At 35.2% G+C, this 21297-nt stretch overlaps 1 protein-coding gene across 1 annotated transcript in view; it reads right to left on the bottom strand.

Annotated features, from left to right (window-relative positions):
- Positions 1–2626: 2626 nt before the first annotated feature.
- The window catches only part of HAO2 (hydroxyacid oxidase 2), a 45220-nt gene continuing 26549 nt past the window's right edge, over positions 2627–21297 (bottom strand). Inside the window, exons 4-10 of the mRNA XM_031967382.1 lie at positions 20702–20847; positions 19258–19409; positions 16544–16827; positions 13621–13830; positions 12848–13006; positions 8799–8868; positions 2627–2974 (exon numbers count right to left, since the gene is read on the bottom strand). Of these exons, the coding sequence (XP_031823242.1) occupies positions 2919–2974; positions 8799–8868; positions 12848–13006; positions 13621–13830; positions 16544–16827; positions 19258–19409; positions 20702–20832 (1062 nt within the window). The 5' untranslated portion in view covers positions 20833–20847 and the 3' untranslated portion in view covers positions 2627–2918. The remainder of the gene's footprint in view (positions 2975–8798; positions 8869–12847; positions 13007–13620; positions 13831–16543; positions 16828–19257; positions 19410–20701; positions 20848–21297) is intronic.

Here is a 21297-nt window from a genome sequence, read left to right as displayed (position 1 = left end):
TAACCAAAATCTATATATTCAATGTCATCCCAATTAAATTACTAAAAAGTTGTTTTACAGAGTTGGGAAAAATAAGAACAAAATTCATTTAGAAGAACAAAAATATAAGAATATCAAAAGAACTAGTGAGGGAAAATGTAAAGGAAGGAGGTTTAGCATACTACATCTTAAAACTATATTATAAGGCAGTAATTATCAAAGCTATCTGGTACTAAGAAATAAAAAAATAGATCAGTGGAACAGAATAGATATATAATCTATAGCAACAAATGAATATAATAACCCAGTGTTTGACAAGTGTAAAGACCAGAGTTTTGAAAATAAGAATTTATTTGGCAAAAATTGTTAGGAAGTCTACAGTTTGGCAGAAATTAGGCATAGACCAATATTTGACACCATTTACCAAGATAAGATCAAAATGGACACATGACCTAGATATAAATGTAGATATCACAAGAAAATTTGCAGACTATGGAACATTATTAATCAGGCTTATAGATAGATGAACAATTTATGAATAAACAAGAGATAAAAAGTTTTGTGAGATAGAAAACTGATAATTTAGGTTACATTAAATTAAAAAAGTTTTATACAAATAAAACAAATGTAGTCAAGATCAGAAGGCATAATGTCCGGACTAGCTCTCTGGAGGATCTCTGGATGAGCCTTGGTCTTGGGTGGAGGAGTGATGAAGGCAGGAGAGCCACCAGGAGAATCTCTGTTTCTGTCTTTATCTTTTGTGTCTCCTCTGTGTCTGAATCTCTCCTCTCTCTGTGTCCAAGTTTGAGCTATGTCTTCAGTTCTCTCAGCCCTTAAATATCTCAGTATGATACAGCATTATATCAGTATATATATCAAGTATGCTAAAGTATATGCCAACTAGAGTGATTACATCATTATATCATACTAAGTATATGTGAACTAGAGAACCATTATCTCATCAATAACACTGAGTATGTGCTTAACTATAAGCACCCAGCTGTAAGTATCCTTGATTCAAGTAGAATACAGGTGGTCATGCCCTCCCTGACTTCTCAGGAGTGGGGGAGATGAGAAATTCCAAAGGGAAAATGGGGAGCCAAACCAGATATTTTTAGCAGGTTTCCTCTGGGCTGAAGAGTCTTATACCTCACTCAGAGTTCCCCCACTATCTGTGGCCCTCTACAAGAAGGAAAGCAGAAAACTTGGAAAATATTTTGTAGATAGTTTCTTAAATAGAGGTCTCATTTCTCAAATATATAAAGAAATTGATCAAATCTATAAGAATTCAAATCATTCTTTAATTGATAGATGGTCAAAGGATACAAAGGGGTGGTTTTCCAATGAAAAATGAAAACAATTCATAGTAATATGAAAGAATGCTCTAAATCATTATTGATTAGAGAAATGCAAATTAAAACAATCTTGAGATACCATTTTACACATACCAAATTGGCTAAAATGGTAGAAAGGAAAGTGCTAAATGTTGGAGGCAATGTGGAAAAATTAGAACTTTAATTGATTGTTGCTGGGTCAGTGAAATGATCCAACCTTTTTGGAGAGATATTTGAACTTATGCTCAAAGAGTTATTAAACACTTATACCCTTTGATCCAAACAGTACCACTATTAGGTCTGTTTTCCAAGACAATTAGGAAAAATGGAAAAGAACTTAAATGTTCTAAAATATTTATAGCAACTCTCTTTGTGGTAGCAAAGAAGTGGAAATTGTGGGGATGTCTGTAAATTATGGAATGGCTAAACAAATCGTGGTGTATGTTCATGATGGATTATTATTCTACTATAAGAAATGATGAGCTCAATCATTTTAGAAAGCATGGGAAGATCTCCATGACATAATGAAGAGTGAAATGAACAGACCCAAAAGAACACAGCAGTATTGTTTTAAGAACAAGTTTGAACAACCAAGTCATCCTGATTATTATAAATAATGAAATTAACTGCAAAAATCTTATGAAGGAAGATACTGTTTGATTCCAGAAAAAGAACTGACACATGCATACACATACACACACACACAGCATATATATGTATACACAAAGATTTATGTCTAATGGTAGTCGTCCTAAAGTTTGGGGTAAGAGGAAGAAGGGAAAAAAAGAAAATATAATTTTGTCATATATTTGAAAGGAATATCAAGTTCTGCATAATGGATCTTCATTTTCAGATGAAATTGTCTATTTTTCTATCCCATTTTGATATGGAAATGCTTGTTTTACTTCTTAAGTTCAGAATAAAATATAATAAAATCAAAACATTGCTCAATGTTTCCCTATGTTTAGAAAAGAAGTCAAGATCTTGAAGCTTTCTCTAGATAGTGAATTGAAGCCTGGAAAGACAAAGTTAGATGTCTGTGTGTCAGTGAAGATCTTCTGGAGAGTCACTTAGAAGCCTATTCCCAATTTTTTAATGCATTCCAGAAAAAGGAATAGTTCCCACATATTGAAAGAAAATTTTTCTTTTCAACATTGGATCCTTAGGATTTGGAGGCCCTATGATCACTGATGATGGAAATGTCACTGAATGAATGCAGCTGTTCCTTTCTGCTCCTTCCAAGTGAGTACTATATTGCAAATATCTTCAGTTTCATTGGGATGATCAAATTATTCAATTTAGTCTCTGGGCACAAAATGTGGCAGCACAATCAGGGAGATGAAGGAGGAAGTCAATCATTCGCTCGTAAGGAAGGAGAAAACCAATAAGTTGTATTGATAACAGAATAGCATCAGAATTCCAGTTATCCTTGATCCTGACATTCTTGTTCCTGAAATCCAGTTTGATTGCACAGCTGGCCTGATGAAGTTTTTGCGTGTGTGTGAGGGCACACACACACACACGGGCACATACATGAAGTAAGAAGGAAGGGTCTATAGGGTCATTTGATATATCCAGTGTTCAGATTGCTTGGAAAGGTCACTCTTATAGCTTGGAGAACTGTACCAAGTCCTGGTTGATCTCTGAGATTGACCGGCAACCTAAAATGATAAAACACAGCCATATGTATCTGGATTCCTTTAGTCAGATAATCAAGGGTCTATTTTAATTCATATAAAAGCAGACTTAGACTGACTTTTATATCATCTTAGCCAATTATCAGGGAATCCCTAACCCATTTGAAAAAGCAAAATTGTTTCAAATACTTTTGAAGCACTAATTTAAAAACAAAATCTTACTATGAGAATTACAAGTAATTTTTATCTTTTATTCAGGTAGTCCTCAAAAGATTTCCATTTGGCAGCTTACCTTGTCATAGGCATTATATACTATGAAAAGTAATACAATTCATTAAAAAAAGATTACCACTTAGACTAGTTTTCTTTCATTAGATTTAGTGAGGAAGATTCTTTTTTTTTTTATTAAAGACTTTTATTTACAAAACATATGCATGGGTAATTTTTCAATATTGACCCTTGCAAAACTTTCTGTTCCAAGTTTTCCTCTCCTTCCCCCACCCCTCCCCTAGATGGTAGGTAGTCCAATACATGTTAAATCCAATATATGTAGATATATTTATACAGTTATCTTGCTGCACAAGAAAAATCAGAACTAGAAAGGAAAAAAACCCTGAGATGTAAGGAAACATTAACAGAAAGCATGAAAATGCGATGTTGTAGTCCACACTCAGTTCCCACAGGCCTCTCTCTGAGTGTTGATGGCTTTCTTCATCACTGAACAATTGGAACTGGTTTGTTGTTGAAGAGAGCCACCTCCATCAGAATTGATCATCGTATAGTCTTCTTGTTGCTGTGTATAATGATCTCCTGGTTCTGCTCATTTCATTTAACATCAGTTCATGTAAGTTTCTTCAAGCCTCTCTGAAATCATCCTGCTGGTCATTTCTTACAGAGCAATATTCCATAATATTCACATACCCTAATTTATTCAGCCATTCTCCAATTGATGGGCATCCACTCAGTTTCCAGTTTCTAGCCACTACAAAAAGGGCTGCCACATTGTTGCACATGTGGGTCCCTTTCCCTCCTTTAAAATCTCTTTGATATATAAAGCCTAGTAGAAACACTGCTGGGTCAAAGGGTATGTACAGCTTGATAATTTTTTAAACATGATTCCAAATTGCTCTCCAGAATGGTTGGATTCATTCACAGTTCCACCAACAATGTATCAGTGTCGAAGTTTTCCCACATTCCCTCCAACATTCATCATTATCTTTTCTTGTCATCTTAGCCAATCTGACAGGTGTGAAGCAGTATCTCAGAGTTGTCTTAATTTGCATTTCTCTGATCAGTAATGATTTGGAGCACCTTTTTATATGAGTAGAAATAGTTTCAATTTCTTCATTTCAGAATTTTCTATTCATATCTTTTGACCATTTATCAATCAGAGAATAGCTTCAATTCTTATAAATTTGAGTTAATTCTCTATATATTTTAGAAATGAAGCCTTTGAATGTAAAAACGTTTTCCCAGTTTATTGCTTCCCTTCTAATCTTGTCTGCATTAGTTTTGTTTGTACAAGTATATCTTAATATAATCAAAATTATTTATTTTGTGATCAGTAATGATCTCTAGTTCATCTTTGGTCACAAATTCTTTTCTACTCCACAGATCTGAGAAGTAAACTATCCTATGTTCTTCTAATTTGTTTATGATATCATTCTTTATGTGTAGATCATGAACCCATTACAACTTTATCTTGGTATATAGTGTTAGCTGTAGGTCAATCCCTAGTTTCTGCCATACTAGTTTCCAATTTTCCCAGCAGTTTTTGTCAAATAGTGAGTTCTCATCCCAAAAGCTGGGATCTTTGGGTTTGTCACACACTATATTACTATAGTTATTGACTATTTTGTCCTGTGAACCTAACCTATTGTACTGATCAATTACTCCATTTCTTAGCCAGTACCAAATGGTTTGATAACCACAACTAGGCCACCTTCGTTTGCTTTTTTTTTTTGTCATTAATTCTCTTGAAATTCTTAATCTTTTGTTCTTCCAGATGAATTTTGTTGTTATTTTTTCTAGGTCAGTAAAATAGTTTCTTGGGAGTTTGATTGGCATAGCACTAAATAAATAGATTTGTTTAGGTAGTATTGTCATCTTTATTATATTTGTTCCATCTATCCAAGAACACTTGATATTTTTCCAATTGTTTAAATCTGACTTTATTTGTGTGGTAAGTGTTTCATAGTTTTGCTTATAGCTCCTGACTTCCCTTGGCAGATAGATTCCCAAATATTTCATATAATCCACAGGTATTTTAAATGGAATTTTTCTTTTTATCTCTTACTACTGAATTTTGTTAGCGATGTATTAAAATGCTGATGATTGAGGGTTAGATGTGGATTTATTTTGCATCCTGCAACTTTGCTAAAGTTGTGGATTATTTCTAATAGTTTTTTAGTTGATTCTCTAGGGTTTTCTAAGTATACCATCATATCATCTGCAGAAAGTGATAATTTGGTTTCCTCATTACTTACTCTAATTCCTTTAATCTCTTTTTCTTCTCTTATTGCCAAAGCTAGCATTTCTAATGCAATATTGAATAGTAATGGTGACAGTGGGTAACGTTGTTTCACCCCGATCTTATTGGGAATGGTTCCAGTTTTTCCCCATTGCATATGATGCTTGCTGATGGTTTAAAATAGATGCTACTGACTATTTTAAGGAAAAGTCCATTTATTCCTATACTCTCTAGTGTTTTTAATAGGAATGGATGTTGGATTTTATCAAATGCTTTTTCTGCATCTATTGATATACTCATGTTTTTTGTTAATTTGGTTATTGATACAGTCAGTTATGCTAATAGTTTTCCTAATATTGAACCAGCCCTGCATTCCTAGTATAAATCCTACTTGGTCATGGTATATTATCTTGGGGATGATTTTCTGTAATCTCTTTGCTAATATTTTATTTAAGATTTTTACATCAATATTGATTAGGGAGATTGGTCTATAATTTTCTTTCTCTGTTTTTGTTCTACCTGGTTTAGGTATTAGTACCACATCTGTGTCATAAACGGAATTTAGTAGGTCTTTTATTCCCTATTTTTTCAAATAGTTTAAGTAGTATTGGAGTTAATTGTTCTTTAAATGTTTGGTAGAATTCACATGTAAATCCATCTGGTCCTGGGGAGTTTTTCTTGGGGAGTTGATTAATAGCTTATTCTATTTCTTTTTCTAAAATAGGGTTATTTAAGTAATTTATTTCCTCTTCTGTTAATCTGGGCAATCTATATTTTTGTAGGTATCTCTCCATTTCACTTACGTTACCAAATTTATTGGCATAAAATTGGGCAAAGTAACTCCTAATTATTGTTCTAATTTCTTCTTCATTGGTGGAAAGTTCTCTCTTTTCATTTTTGAGACCAACAATTTGGTTTTCCTCTTTCCTTTTTCTAATCAAATTAACTAAAGGTTTATCTATTTTGTTGTTGTTTTCATAAAACTTTTAGTTTTATTTATTAATGAAATAGCTTTTTATTTACTTTCAACTTTATTAATCTCTCCTTTTCTTTTTAGAATTTCAAGTTTGGTATTTGGGGATTTAAAATTTGTTCTTTTTTCTAGCTTTTTTAATTGCAAGCCCAATTCACTGATTTTCTCATTCTCTATTTTATGCAAGTAAGCATCTAGAGATATAAAATTTCCCCTTATTACTGCTTTGGCTGCATCCCACAAATTTTGGTATATTGTCTCATTGTTGTCATTCTCTTGGATGAAATTATTAATTGTGTCTATGATTTGCTGTTTCACCCATTCATTCTTTAGGATGAGATTATTTAGTTTCCAATTACTTTTTAGTCTATTTTGTATTGCATGTGATTTTTATTGCATCATGATTTGAAAAAAAATGCATTTACAATTTCTGCCTTTCTGCATTTGATTTTGAAGTTTTGAAGTTAGACTCTAACACATGGTCAATTTTTGTATAAGTTCCGTGAATGGCTGAGAAAAAAGTAATCTTATACCTGTAAAACTAGATAATATGACATAAAAAAAGAAAATGACACATATTGGAAGGGATGTGGAAAAAATGGAACACTAGTGCATTTTTGGTGGAGCTGTGAGCTGATCCAACCATTTTGGAGAAAATTTGAAACTGTCTGAAGGACTATAAAATAGTCCATATCTTTTGACCCAGAAATATCACTATTAGGTCTGTTACCTAAGGAGATATGTAAAAAAGGAAAAAAGGACCTATATATACAAAAATATTTATAATAGCTCTTTTTTTGTGGTGGCAAAGAATTGGAATTTGAGGATGTCCATCAATGAGGAAGGACTGAACAAGTTATGTTATATGCTTAGTAGAACACCACTGTAGTATAAATGATGAACAAGATGGGAAGACTTATATGAATTGATGCAAAATGAAGTAAGAAAACCCAAAAGAACATTGTGCACAGTAACAGCAATATTGTAGATGATCAACTATTCAAGAGAGATATATAACAGTAGAAGAAATTATATTCATGAACACTCATATTTTCTTTGCTACCTTGTAAGTTGTTCTTTTCTGTGCACTTTTTTACTTTATTCTTTTCCCCCTTTCATCCCCACTCCAACCCCAAGCATGTTATAGTTAAGCACAGATATATTTAATAGATATATACATATACACACACTGGCCCTCCATATATATGTATACATTCAGACCCATCCACAGACCCACACACATATACATATATCAATATATACACATAGAGTGATCACAACAAGTTTGGGTGTGGGGACATTTTTTCTTCTTTAGAATATTTTGATTTTATTCTTTTACTTTTAAACAGACACTCCTTATTTTCATAAAGGAATTTCCTCCTCAGAAGTTCCTTTCCTTCAAGAATTCATGGGTCCGGACCAAAATAAGATAATAATCAAAGATTTTAAAGCTACAAAAGGCATTAGAAGCCTAGTCTTCCACTCAGTGCAACAGAAATATCACCTAAGTAGGCTGAATTAATGTTCATAGCATTTGAGAACTTCTGTCTCATATCTCAATTCAATCCAGTAAGTATATACTGAGGTCTAGTATCAGGTACTATACAATAAATGGTAGCCCTTCCAATTATTGAGCATTTAATTGTTCTACTGAGCTGAAATTTGCTTTCTTCTAACTTCTATTGGTTTTTGTAGCTAGGTGGTATATTGGATAGAGCACTGGACTTGGATTCAGGAAGATTTGAGTTCAAATCCAGATTTATTCACTTTCTAGCTATGTGATTCTGGAACAAAAGTTCACTTGATTCTGTTTGCCTCAGTTTCCTCATCTGTAAAATTATCTGGAAAAGAAAAAGTATCTCTGCCAAAAAACAAAGCAACCAAATGGTGTCCTATAGTCACTTACAACTGAAAGGACTTAATGAAAAAAAAAATACTCTTTCCCATAATAGCCCTTAGAATATTTACAGATAGTATGTCTCTTCTTAATGCCATTTTTTACAGTCTAAATTCAGAGTATTTTAACTGTCCCTTACATTCCAAGTTCTTCAAGTCCCTTCTTGTAATTTTTTCTTTCTCTAGCCACAGTTAATTTAGTATAGCAAATGCTTTTTAAAGAGTGGCATCCAGTACTCTTGAGGATGTAGTCTTTTGAGTAAAGTAGAAGTATGCTAGTTTAGTAAAGGACTCTCTGTAATCTCAACAAACAATGCAATACTCCCTCCTCCTTTTTAAGCAGTTACATTAAGTTATCTGCTCATATTAAGTTTTCCTTATTTTCTTTCTCCTTGATGCCCATTCTAAGGAGGAATATACCATGGAGGGAAGATGGGGATAAAAAAAAGGATAATGCTTGTTTTTTTTTTATATGTTTTACACTTAATCTAGATTTAAAGTGATCTTACCTGTAAGGGCCATGGATCTATGGAATTCCTTTTTTAATAAGTTCAAGAGTTGTTGAACTCCCTCTTCACCCTATTACCAAATGGAAAGAATTGTGAGGCAAATTTTTTTCTTTATTAATTATCACCCATCACAATATCTTGTTTGTCCATAATTGTTTGCATGTTTTCTCCCTACATTAGATTGTGAAGGAGATAATCCCTAGTTAAGTTAGTATTGCTCATCCTGATGATTTATTTTTAGCTTATTCAGCCTATTTCAGATAGCTTTTAAAATAAGATATATCTCTTGTTAAATCATCACTGTAGTAAAAGATTAATTTCTTCATTTTTCATCATTCAGCAGTTTCTTTTACAATGAGAAAAATTCCTAAAACACCTAAACAAGGAATTTAGCACAAAGGTTTTGTCCTGGAAGGTGTAGATATTACCTATGAAGTTTTTGGCAGCCAGCAGGAAAGTCTCTGTGGTACAAAGATAATTGTGACTATTGGAAACTAGGCTTGCCTCTAAAGCATTAGACAAATTGTAAAATCACGGGAACTGCTGATAGAATCTCCTGGGAAAAATATTAAGATCAGGGGACCAGAGAAAACTCTGAGTTTAACCAGGAATGTCAAAATAATGTGTTGTCAAGTTGTGTGAAATTTGGTCTAGAATAAATTATTTTGACCTTGATATGGCATTTTTGATTACTGTACATTGAAAAAATTGAGAGCAGCTATTGAAGTACTCTCTACCCTGGCTAAATGGATTATTGACTCTGTTGGGCTGATTTATCAGATGGTCTATATTTAGTACCTCAAAGAAAAACCCTTTGTCTACCTCTTCTTACCTATTCGAATCCTAAAACATTCAAACTTATTACCAGTATCTTTCTCCTTTGGGAAAAAATGGTATATAATGAGGAGACAGGAGGTCTGCTGTACCAGCTTTTTAGCTCATCTGACCTTTCTGTGTGGAGAGGCATCCCCCAAATTGATGAGGCTTCTGCAGCACTCATTATTCAACTTCAAGCTATTTTTAGAGATTACAAGTCTCCCTGGGAGATATTACAAATTTAATGGACATCTCTTTCCCTTGGAGAAAATACAACTTTCATAGTGGTGGTCAATAGACAGAGAAGCAGCCCCTCAAGGTGTAAGACACTTAACATCTGTTTTGATTTACTTTATAAGAACAGATTAAGATTTATGATATATTACATATATATATATATATATTTCTCGCTTTAATTACTCTTATAATATTAGTGTTATCTTGCTCATCTACTTTCTCAAAGGTACTAGGACCCAACATTCCTAGGAGAATAGATACTTTTTTGCATCAGGCCTTGTACTTGTTGACATAATAATATATTAATTATATTATGTTGACATAATAATGTCATATTAACATAATAATAATGACTGTTCCCAACCAATCCTTTCTAATATCTTGATGATTCTGTTATTCCTTCCCACTCACTTTTCTGTTCTCATGCTCCTTCCACAATTAGGGTAGGGACACGAGTGAGCCATTGTAGAATGGCCACAAGTTTCAACTAGACAAGATGCTAGCTAGATGTTTTCTGTAGGAAGTGATACAATGATCTTCATTCAGATTAAACTCTAAAATTAAGGGGATGATGTTTGTAGAACACTACAAAAAAGGGTGGGGAAGGTAGTTCTCATCTGTACAGCTGGAAATCCTGCCAACAAAAGCATAATAATAACAACCCAAGAAACAGAATTATTCAAGAGGAGAAATTGTTTGGTGATTGTCAGGTGAAATAATTGTATCTTTCCCTAAAACACTTCCCCTAAGTGCTATGAATGCTCTACTACTCCCTATAAAGCCAAGCAATGAAGTTTCTCATCCCTATAGAATTATCTAATCTCCTGGTCAAAAGGTTGGGTGACTATGATAGTCACTACCTTACTAATATTAGTATTCTGCGTCATATTGCCATGCAAACCTCCTTCTTGTTGCACAGCAATACTCTTAGCAGTGTTGTTTATAGTTCTCTCCTATGCCATCCAAACTTTTTTTGAAAATTTGAAAATTTTGAAAATTGAAAATTTGAAAAAAATGTCATTGATTATCACAGCATGATAGGTTAAGCTTTGTATGAAGCCAGAAGTGTAGGGTTTCATAGGTATTAGGTGTGTCAGCACACTCATTCTCTGGGGCCTGTGACTTCTGGCTTATTTTAGTACTCTCTACTCCTTGTTGTTATGGGGGAAAGCAGGTACGCTAAACAATATTTGTTACAGAGCCAGGAAGAATCACCAGGATTTGGAAAGGATATCAAGAAGCTTACTTCTTAGGTCTTCTTAAATTGATCAACAAGCAAGTGTTTTTTGGAGGCCTCCTCTGGAGGATTTAAAGAAGCATGTTTTGCGATCTCTGCTTCAAGGATAATGCGATCTATTTGAAACAATAGGACCTAACACATAAAATGATTAAATGGAAATACAAGATATCTTGAAGCAAGTTCTAAATGAGTAGAATAGATAATGGATTTCAGAGGAAAAGGAGGTCTGTGCTAGCTGGGCTAGTCAGATAAGTCTCCTTGGAAGAAATTAAAGTTGAATTTAGGCTTTCAAGACAGGTACAGTTGAGCTGGGCAGAAGCAGAAAGGAGAAAATATTCCAAGTAGAGGGATGGTTTGATGCATGGAAACAGAACTTCAAAAGGCTTATTCCGAGAACAAAGATAAAAATATCTGATTGGATGATGAGCGTTTATGAAATCAGAAACCCTCCTCTATCTGTCTTTCCAGTTTTATTTCATGTTACTTTTTAGCCATTTTAAATCCTACTCAAATCAAACCATCTGCTGTTCCTCCAAACTCAACATTCCATTCTCCAGTTTGGTGCATTGCCAAAGCCACCTCTCCTCCCTTGAATGGATCTCTCACTCTCCCTTCAAGATTAAGTTCTTTGTAAAAACTTTCTGGTCTCTTCAATTAAAATCTAAAGTTCTTAAGAACGAAGATTGCTTCATTGTTTATATTTGTATCTCCAGATCCTAGCTTAATACCTAACACATAACAAGTTATGAATAAATTCTAGTGACTGATTAGGCGATTGATTCTTTAATCCTTCAGTTAGTGATGATCTCTTGTCGTTATCATTGTTTTCATTGATCTTCATATATATTATATGCACTGTCTTCTCCAGTAGAATATAAAATCTTTTAGAGAATACATAATTTTGTTTTTTTTATTTTGTATTCCCAGTGTCTAGCAACCAGTGCCTTAAATAGTGAGCAATAGATGTTTTTTAATTAGATTAATTTATAAATATATAAATATATGTTATATAAATAAACAAATATAAATAAATATATAATAAATAAAATTAAATATATATAAATTAAAAATAAATAAATAAAATTACATTTTAATAGATTATTTTTAAATTAAATTGAATGCAATGTAGGAAGTACTGGTAGATAAGACTGAAACCAATTTATGAGGACTGTAAATATCTGAAAAATAAGAGACTGCTTATGTCTAGCTTTGCAAACTTGAGAAAGTCAATCTCTTTAGGAACCCTGTTCCCTTATCTGTAAAAAAAGCAATTGGATTCTAATCTCCAAGATTATGATCTAGTTGGGAAGTTTTAAGAGTATTTTCTGTAAACAGTGTTATGGGAGCAAAAAAGGATTTTGGCAGTGATTTTAGACCCGTATTAACTTTGCACTCTCCAGAAAGAACAATGAAGAATAATGAAAGAGATAGAAATAAGATTTCTTTTACTTGACTTTGGAGAGTAGAACTAAGACCAAGTTACAGCATAGATTGTAGTTTTATGTAAATGTTGTATAATAGAAATAGCACTGGATTTGCTCTTAGTCCAAAGACCTGAGTTCAAATATCAACTCCACCATTTACAAGCTGAATGACCTCAAATAAGTCCTTGGATCTCTCTAGATATCTATATTTATATATCTAAATTGAGATGACCTCTAAGTTCCCATTCTGGGACTAGATTTTGGGCAGTATCTCAAACAGCTAAGTGAGGAGATGCATTTTTAACCTGATGTATTCCTTTCTATTATCTCACCTTGTAAGTGAGTCCCCATAAGATTGGCCTTCCAAGGAAAATGCACCTGGCACCAAGTGCTAGTGCTTTCAGTACATCTGTTCCAGTTCGGATGCCACCATCCAAGTAGACTTCGATTCTTCCTTGCACAGCATTTACAACTTCTGCCAGGGCATCAATCTAAAAAGAAAAGCACATTTGTCCTTGCTGATCTTGATTCTTTCTTAGCAGAAATGGGGAACATATGAAAAGCAGAGCATCAGTGGATGGCATCCTGAGAACATGACACAATCCATTGATGTAATATTGCCTAAATTAAATTTCCCTTTCAATACCATACCAACCAAACTACCAAAGCCTTTCTTGATATTCCAGGAAATGTTTTTTGATTCATCTGGAGCAACAAAAACCTTAAAAATGTCAAGGGAAATTATGAATGAAAGAGCTTACATCAATAAAAGAAAAATACTGAGATCTAACCTCACATCTCACAAATTGGAAAAGATGACAAAAGATAGAAATAGTCAATGTTGGAATTCCTGTGGGAAGATGTAAAAATAAGAGATAGCTATAAAAATATACCACAGTAATGTAGTCATATGGAGAAGAACCATATGCTCTTAGTCTTATAATTTTGGACTCACTTTTGTACTTTATTATTAACTGATTATAGCTGCTAAAATAGGACAAAAACAGACACATGGAAGTGTCTTGAAACATGCAGGAAATAAATGAATACATAGAGATATGTATACACAGAGACTGTGTTTAACATGCAAATAGTAGTCACTTACTGTGGCTGGAACTGTATCCAGCTGCCTTCCACCGTGGTTGGAGACGAGAATACCCTGCACATTGTAGTTTATGGCCAGTTCAGCATCTTCCTTTGTTAAAATTCCTTTCAGGATGATAGGCATTTGTGTTATGCTCCTTAGCCAGGCAATGTCTTTCCAGGAGGCAGATGAATCAATTTTTGAGACTGGGAGAAGAGACTCTGAGTTTTCCTTAAGTGGGAAAAAAGGAAACATCACATTATTGTGAACCACACTTTTGGACTAAAATACCAGATCAAAGCTTTTGATATAGGCACTAGCCTTCTGAATCAGGATTACTATGAACTGTTAGCTCCCCCCCCCCAAGGTTCTCTAGTAGTTGAACTTTCTTGCCTTTCCAATGTAGGTAGACAAATAGTATTCTGTTTATTTATTGACATCACAACCTTGCTTTTTACCTCTAGGATCAAATATAAAATTTTCTCTTTAGTTTTCAAGCTTTTCAAGTCCTGTCCTAGCTCTATCTTAGAATGTTATGCTTTGCTCCCTCATCCCCTTACTCTATTATCCCAACTCACTACCTTTTACCTCACACATGATCCCTATCTCTTGACTCTGACTTTTCACTGACACAGATTGCCCAGAATGCTTTCTCTGTTTAATTTTATGTCTTGACTTCCTATAAGACAACTCAAATCCTGCCTTCTACAAAAGGCTGTTTTCAGTCCCTCTTATCTCCTCTCTAACTCTTTCCTTCTGAGATAATCACCTTGTTATACTATATATATCTTGAGTGTACATAGTTGTTTGCATGTTATCTCCCACATTAAACTGTGAGCCTCTTATTGGTCTTGCTATATGACACTAACATAGACTATGACTCCCTTCAAACAACTAAAAACAAGTATCACCCATAGGACATTAGAGACACAGGTTATGGTGGGATGTGAGCATTTGGAAATATCTGATCAATGAGGAACTCTGGAGGAAGAGTACAAGATGGCCAAGTGGCAAGTTTGAAAGGAGAGAGGTGAATAGCCAGAGGGCTTCACTCATGATTTTGTAAAGTTTGGAGAAAGTGAGGAGTTGGTAAAGCCCTCTAATACTTTGGATGAACTTTTAGGAAACAAAGTTTCTGAGCTATACAGGATATCCCCTGTATTTCTGAGTTCTTTCCCCAGCTATCATTCCTGCTCTAGATACATTCTTCTCCTTTTCTCATCTTGACCACTTGATACAACACAATAATTCCTGGGTCCACTAAAAATGTATACTGTATCATCTCAACCAGGCTGTCACTGCTGTTAGGTAATTTTTTTCATACCTTCCTACTTGATTCACTATCCCACTTATCACAGTGGTATTTCCAAATCTTTTCATCTCTCCTCAAATTTCCCATGACTTTTTCTCATCTCACCTTCTCATCTTGCTTCATATTTACTGAAAAAAATCTGAGGCTTCTTGCCAAGAATTCCCACTTGACAAGTATTTGTTGACTTGAAGCAATAGTCATGGAGAGTTCTTTTGCTTGGAAAGGTGCAAGAATAGTAAATAGAGTCACAGAAGAATAGATTGATATACCTCCAAGAGCATGGTAGTGATGATTTGAGTATAATTCTTGAACAAGAAAGAGACAGAAGGGATAGAATGTACAAAGGTAGCAGCAAGGTAACTGGTGAGAAGATAAACAGGTAGTAAAGAGAAGCATGGTTAGAGCTCTCTTAGATATAGTAAGCTACATATGAAATACTCCCTCAGAGAATCAATCAGCCTGTCAGTCAATTCGTGTTTATTAGTCATCTACTATATATCAGGCATTGTGCAAAGTGCTGAGATTACAAAGAAAGGCAAATGGCAATCCCTGCCTCCAAGGAGCTCATAAGTCTCAGGGGAAGACAACATGCAGACAACTATTACAAATAAGATATAGACATGGTAAATGAAAGAAAATCACAGAGGGAAAGCACTGAAATTAAGGGGAACTGGGAAAAGTTAAGGTAAGACTATAGCCAGAGGTTGAAGAAAGCCCTGGCAGTGGTAAGGAGGGAAAGAATTCCAGAAATGGGGAATTTCCAATAAAAATACCCAGAATCTTTAGAAGAATTGTCTTATTTGAGAAACAGCTTCCCTTCTAATGGGAGAGACAACATGAAGATATCTAAATATCTATTTAATATGTACAAAATAAAAACATGAAAGGTAGGGAATTACTGTGCAGGAATCAGAAAAGTTTTCGTGAAAGGGGTACTTGAACAAGTCTTAAAGAAAACTAGGGATTTTGGTAAGACATTGAGTGTTGTTGTTAAAAAGGGATTTATCTATGGTCTAGCTTAGCCCAAATTGTCACTGGAGGAAAATTCTCCCAATTTTGAAATTCTTCAGGTTCCAGGTATACCACTTTGATTATCCTAATTTCATCGTTATATTATGTCTACTTTCTCTTCAACTCATTCTTCCTCAGAGACTAAGGTAAGCCAAAAATGACAAGGAAAAAACACACTCCGAGTCTAGCTGACAACTCCAGAAGGCTGAATCCAAGATCTGAGCATTTCATAATGCTACCACAGCTGTCTAGTTATTACAAAAGTCACAATTGTAAAATTGTTTCTAAAAACACCAATATCACCAGAAGCAACTCTGTATTTATCATTTTTCTTTTCTTCTTAGGATACTTTGTCTTTTAGAGCCATAGACTCTCCATCTAGTCTTTCATTCCATAAAATTCAGAATCTGCTCTATGACATGGCAGAAGGGTCATTCAGTTTTTGCTTACCCCTTACCTGCCCTGCTTTCAGAAACAGTGTATTCTTTCAGGAGGCTGCCTATTCTACTAGTTCACCTCTTAAATGTTTGAAAGTTTGTTCTCCTTTTGAGTCAAATCTGCTTCTTTGTAACACTCACCCATTGGCTCCCACCCCTAACTTTCATGAAATATTCCCCATACCTCAACGTCCACATTGAAGTTTTTCATCTTTATGGATTCTGGCAAAGAGAATTTGTTGCGATTATCTTGCAATCTGTTGCCCAAAGCAGGAACATCTACAGTGAGGACTAGAGCTTTGTAGCCTAGGGCTTCCGCTTTCTGGATCAGCTTCTTTGTCATTTGCCTGTCCTTTTGTATATATAGTTGAAACCATCGGAGACCATTGGGAGCACTAGCCACGATGTCCTCATAGGAGCATGTGGAAAAAGTACTTGTAATATAGCAGATATTCATAGCTTGTGCAGCTATAAGAGACAATAAACACAAGAAATGAATTAGAGAGGATTTCATAGAAGTCCTGGCTTGGAAGTGGGAAGCCCTTGGTATAGAGCAAAGCTTCTTAAACTGTGGTTTGTGACTCCATATGGTGTCACACAATGTCTCAAAATTATGATTAATTATCTATAATATTTGATTCTATTTTATATAACTATATGCCTAGGATTGCATAAAACTTTCTCAGGCAAAAATTGGGGTTGTGAGTGGAAAAAGGTTAAGAAGCCTTGGAATAGAGTTAAATCTATTACCACATTTGTGATGTGATTTGAGAAAAAAAATGGTGTCTTCTTTCTGCCTCAGTTTCTTTCTATGTCAAAGAAGATATTTGATTATAGATGCAGAAATGCTGGGAAAAATTCCCCAGTTCCATCTGTTTCTTTTGGTTAAGTAATGAATCTGAATGGTTCCAGTTGTAGCAATGAGGGGACATAGTAGGAGTTGAAAGGAATTTACTCATATTCACCCACATATCAAATAAACTTGAGTAAGTTCCAACAGAAGAGAAAATAGGCAAAAAGACAGATATGATCCAAGGTAGAGGCGACAAATAGGCAGCCTACAAAAGTACCCCCTTTTTCTAATGAGATTACAATGTAATTGGGAAATTTTAAATAAAATTTATCTCTCTAGATAGGGATGGCATTTTCTACCCAAAGTTTATTGGAATTTCCTTGGATTACTGAACTGGAAGACTCAAGTCTATCATAATTGAAAATCTTCACTTTAACTTCAAACATGATCTCTCCCTCTCTTCTCCTCCCTCTCCTTTTCTCTCTCTGCCTCTGTCTCTGTCTGTTTCTGTCTGTCTGTCTGTCTGTCTCTCTGTTTCTCTCTCTGTCTTTCTTTGTCTCTCTTTCTGTTTCTCTGTCTCTGTCTCTCTCTTACACATATATACACCTGTGCAATTTCCTCAACTATATAATGGGGATAATAATAGCACCAATCTCCAAAAGTGTTGTGAGGGTCAAAATAATATAATAATTATAAAACATTTAATACAATGCCTGACATATAGTAGGTACTTACTCTAAATGCTTGTTTGCTTTCTTCCTTTCTATTCTAGCATGCATATGGATATGACCATTGCATTTGGTGTTTGTTAATTTTGGGATAAAAACAAAATGTTAACAAGCAACATAAAAAAACCTGATAATTATGAGCAACCAGGATTTATAGGTCAGTTACTCAGGGAATCTGGAAACTGATAGGTTATACAGTAATGATTAGTTTCATTTGCTTGGCCTAAAGTCAGTGGACTATTGTTTAACTCAAAGGTGTTTTATTTTTGCCTATGGAGATGAAAGGGTGGTTGCAAAGCAGTGGTTTAAAAATGATTTGGGGGTTTTAGGGTACTGTAAGCCCCTTATGGGTCAGCAATGTCATGTGGCAGCCCTAAAAATAAATGTAATCTTGGGCTGCAATGAGAGGCAGATGTTCTAGGAATAGGGAGGTGATGGTCTCTCTGTAATCTGCCTTTATTAGATCTTACCTGAAGCATTGTTGACAATCTGAAGTGTCCAGAAGAAGCCAAGTAGGATGAGTAATGGCTAGAGTTCATGTTATGTGAGGATTGGTTAAAGACACCAATACAAGTATGTTTATCCTGGAGAAGAGAGGACTTGAGACATATAGATTTGAGGAATATTATTTGAAGATTTGATGGGTTGTTATTTGGAATAATAGCTAGAAAGTTTGCAAAGTTCTTTAAATTTACTTTTCACAATAAAAATAGATGGGAAAACTGAGGTAGAGAGATTATCCAGGTCTATTATTATAATATCAACAATTAATTAATATTATATTAATATATATTATGTTATATTATCCAGATTATCCAGTCTTTCCAGGTCACATAGCTAGGAAGTGCCTGATGGAGGATTCAGACTTGGCTCTCTTTGACTCCAAGGCCACCACTCTCCCCAAGGTACCACATAGCCATCTTTAAATGGATGTTGCATTTAGTCACAAAGAGTAGAACCAAGAACTAGGGATAGAGGCTTTGCAGAAGCAAATTTAGACTTGTCACAAAAAATACTTCCCGACAATTTGAACTATCTAAGAATAGATTGGGTTGTCCTAAAAATGGTGGGTTCTCCCTCCTTGGAAGTCTTCAAGAAGAGACTTGATGGCCACCATCAGTAAGGTATGTTTTGCTGAGGATTCATTTTAGTACCCTGGACTAGATGGACAATGAGATCTCTTCTGATTCAAATTCTGTGACCTGTACCAGAAAGGGGTAGATTCTATTTAGGAATACATGGCTAATTTTTAGGGCTGAATGTGGGGAGGTTAGTGTTTTCCTTAAGATTTTGGGTTACACTCCTTACACCATGATTTTTCTTAAGAGCTCAAGGACTTTATACAGACAGGAGGGAATCTTTGGGGTTGGTCAGTACCTTTAGCTGTACTCTGTTCTCCATCAGGCCAGCAAAGGCAATGGAAAGCAGTGGGTCCAATGCAGACCGGAAAGCTGATCTCAGATCCTTGGATGGTGGTCCTGGTGTCTATTACAGACACATCTCTTAGGAAATGGGGACGGAGATGGATTCTGTGAGGCACAAATAACAAGGTTACCTCCTTGGTTAATACACTATTTGGTCCTAGGCTCTTCAGATCAGAGATTCTGAGAGGGGAAGTGTCTGACTTCTGAAAACTTATGGTCTCTTTTTGGGGATAATGTGCAAAATGACACAGCATATAAATGCTGGAATTTGAAGTCAGATCCTCTCCCTCTAAGCTTCCCATATTAGAAAGAATATGGCAAAGTGGAGCATATTTAGAGGCAACAGAGCTAGTGGATGTAACCTAAAATGGATCAACATGGGGATGTTTATCTAGAGGCAGCTAAACAGTGCAGTGGAGAAAGAAAGTGCTGAATCAAGAAGACCTTAGTTCCAATTTCCCACCCTCCAGATGCTTACTAGCTGTGGAATTCTGTGCAAATTGCTTAATCTTATCTTCCTCATCTGTAAAATAACACCTACCTGTAAGGAGTACTATAAAGATAGTATGAGATAATAATCGTAAAGCACTTTGCAAACCTTTAAGTGCCATATAAATGCTATTGTTATTTGAAAACAGTTGTTAAGTCTTTTCTCCCTTCCTGTACCTTCACATTTTTCTCTTTTCCAGATTAAACTTGCCCAGTTCTTTCAACAAACTCTTATTGGTAACAGACCCCAGACACTTCCTTGTCCTGGCTGTCAATGTTCTTCTAAATCTTCAGTGCCTTGTCTCTCGGACTAGACCATAAACACACTGAAGGTTGGGACCAGATCATTCCTTCTCCCTTTGTGTCTATTATTGTAGTTATTTCTTGCCATGCTGAATATATAATGGCATTTTTTATGTATCTCTAACACTGCTCTCCCAAATTTTGTACTCCATGATTTAATCTGCCCCTGTTTCCTCTTCTCCCTCAAGAGAGAGACTTAGGGATCTAATAAAAGGACAAGAGAATGGAATTGGGTTAAATATAATTGATTATATAATTGGTGATCCTTCTTAACTCTATTCTCTTCTTGAATGATTAGCAACCTCTTAGTGCTGGAGAGCTCTTTTGTCATTTCTCTTCAGCCTGTTATTACCAGGAATCAAAGAGAAGGAGAAAGAGGAGGAGGAAGATGGGAAGAAGAAAAAGGAGAAGAAGGAGAAGCAGAAGCAGGAGCAAGAGCAGGAGCAGGAGAAGAAGGAGAAGTAGGAGCAGGATCAGGAGGAGGAGGAGGAGGAGGAGGAGGAGGAGGAGGAGGAAGAGGAGGAGGAGGAAGAAGGAGTAGGAGGAGGAGAAAGTGGAGGAAGAGGAGGAGGAGATGGGGAGGAGGAGAAGAAGAAATACCCAACTTTTTATATGCTGAAATATTCTCATCTCTTGTGATGCATTCATCAGCTCCTCCTTCAATGAATTCCCAAGTGGACTTAGGAAGATGGCCTTTGGCATATGCTTGAAAGTCAGAGAGACATAGGAAAGCCATTTTTTTGGAAGGACCCTGGAAAAAGAATAGTTAAAATCTGTCAGTGAGAGAAAGGGAAATAACAATAAGTTAAAGAAGAAAAATCAATCCCTGTCATGTTTGCAACAATAGTAACTTTAGACTTTTGCTAACATAGAATAAGGGGCATATTAACATTGCTACCAGAGAATAAGAAAGAATGGATTCTAGTTTTTCTCCATGCTCTTGGGTTCTGCCCATTACTGTAGGTGTCAGTTTACATTGCTAGTAAGTTGACCCTGGCCCTAAGGTAGCCCGGGTAGCAGAAAATGTATTCTTCACCATAAGGTTGGCAGTGCAATGGGGAGAATGGGAACATTGATGGATATGGAAAAAGAAGAGAGCCCAGTTTCCATTCCACGGAATAGAAACAAACCACACTGGTATATCTTTTATGGGTACTTAACTTAGCCAATTAATGAGAAGACTGAATTCTTTTGGATCAAA

This window comes from Sarcophilus harrisii, chromosome 4 (genome assembly GCF_902635505.1).
Source record: "Sarcophilus harrisii chromosome 4, mSarHar1.11, whole genome shotgun sequence".
Taxonomy (NCBI): domain Eukaryota; kingdom Metazoa; phylum Chordata; class Mammalia; order Dasyuromorphia; family Dasyuridae; genus Sarcophilus; species Sarcophilus harrisii.
The sequence above is the reverse complement of the archived record's forward strand: the minus strand, read 5'-3'. Positions and strand labels throughout refer to the sequence as shown.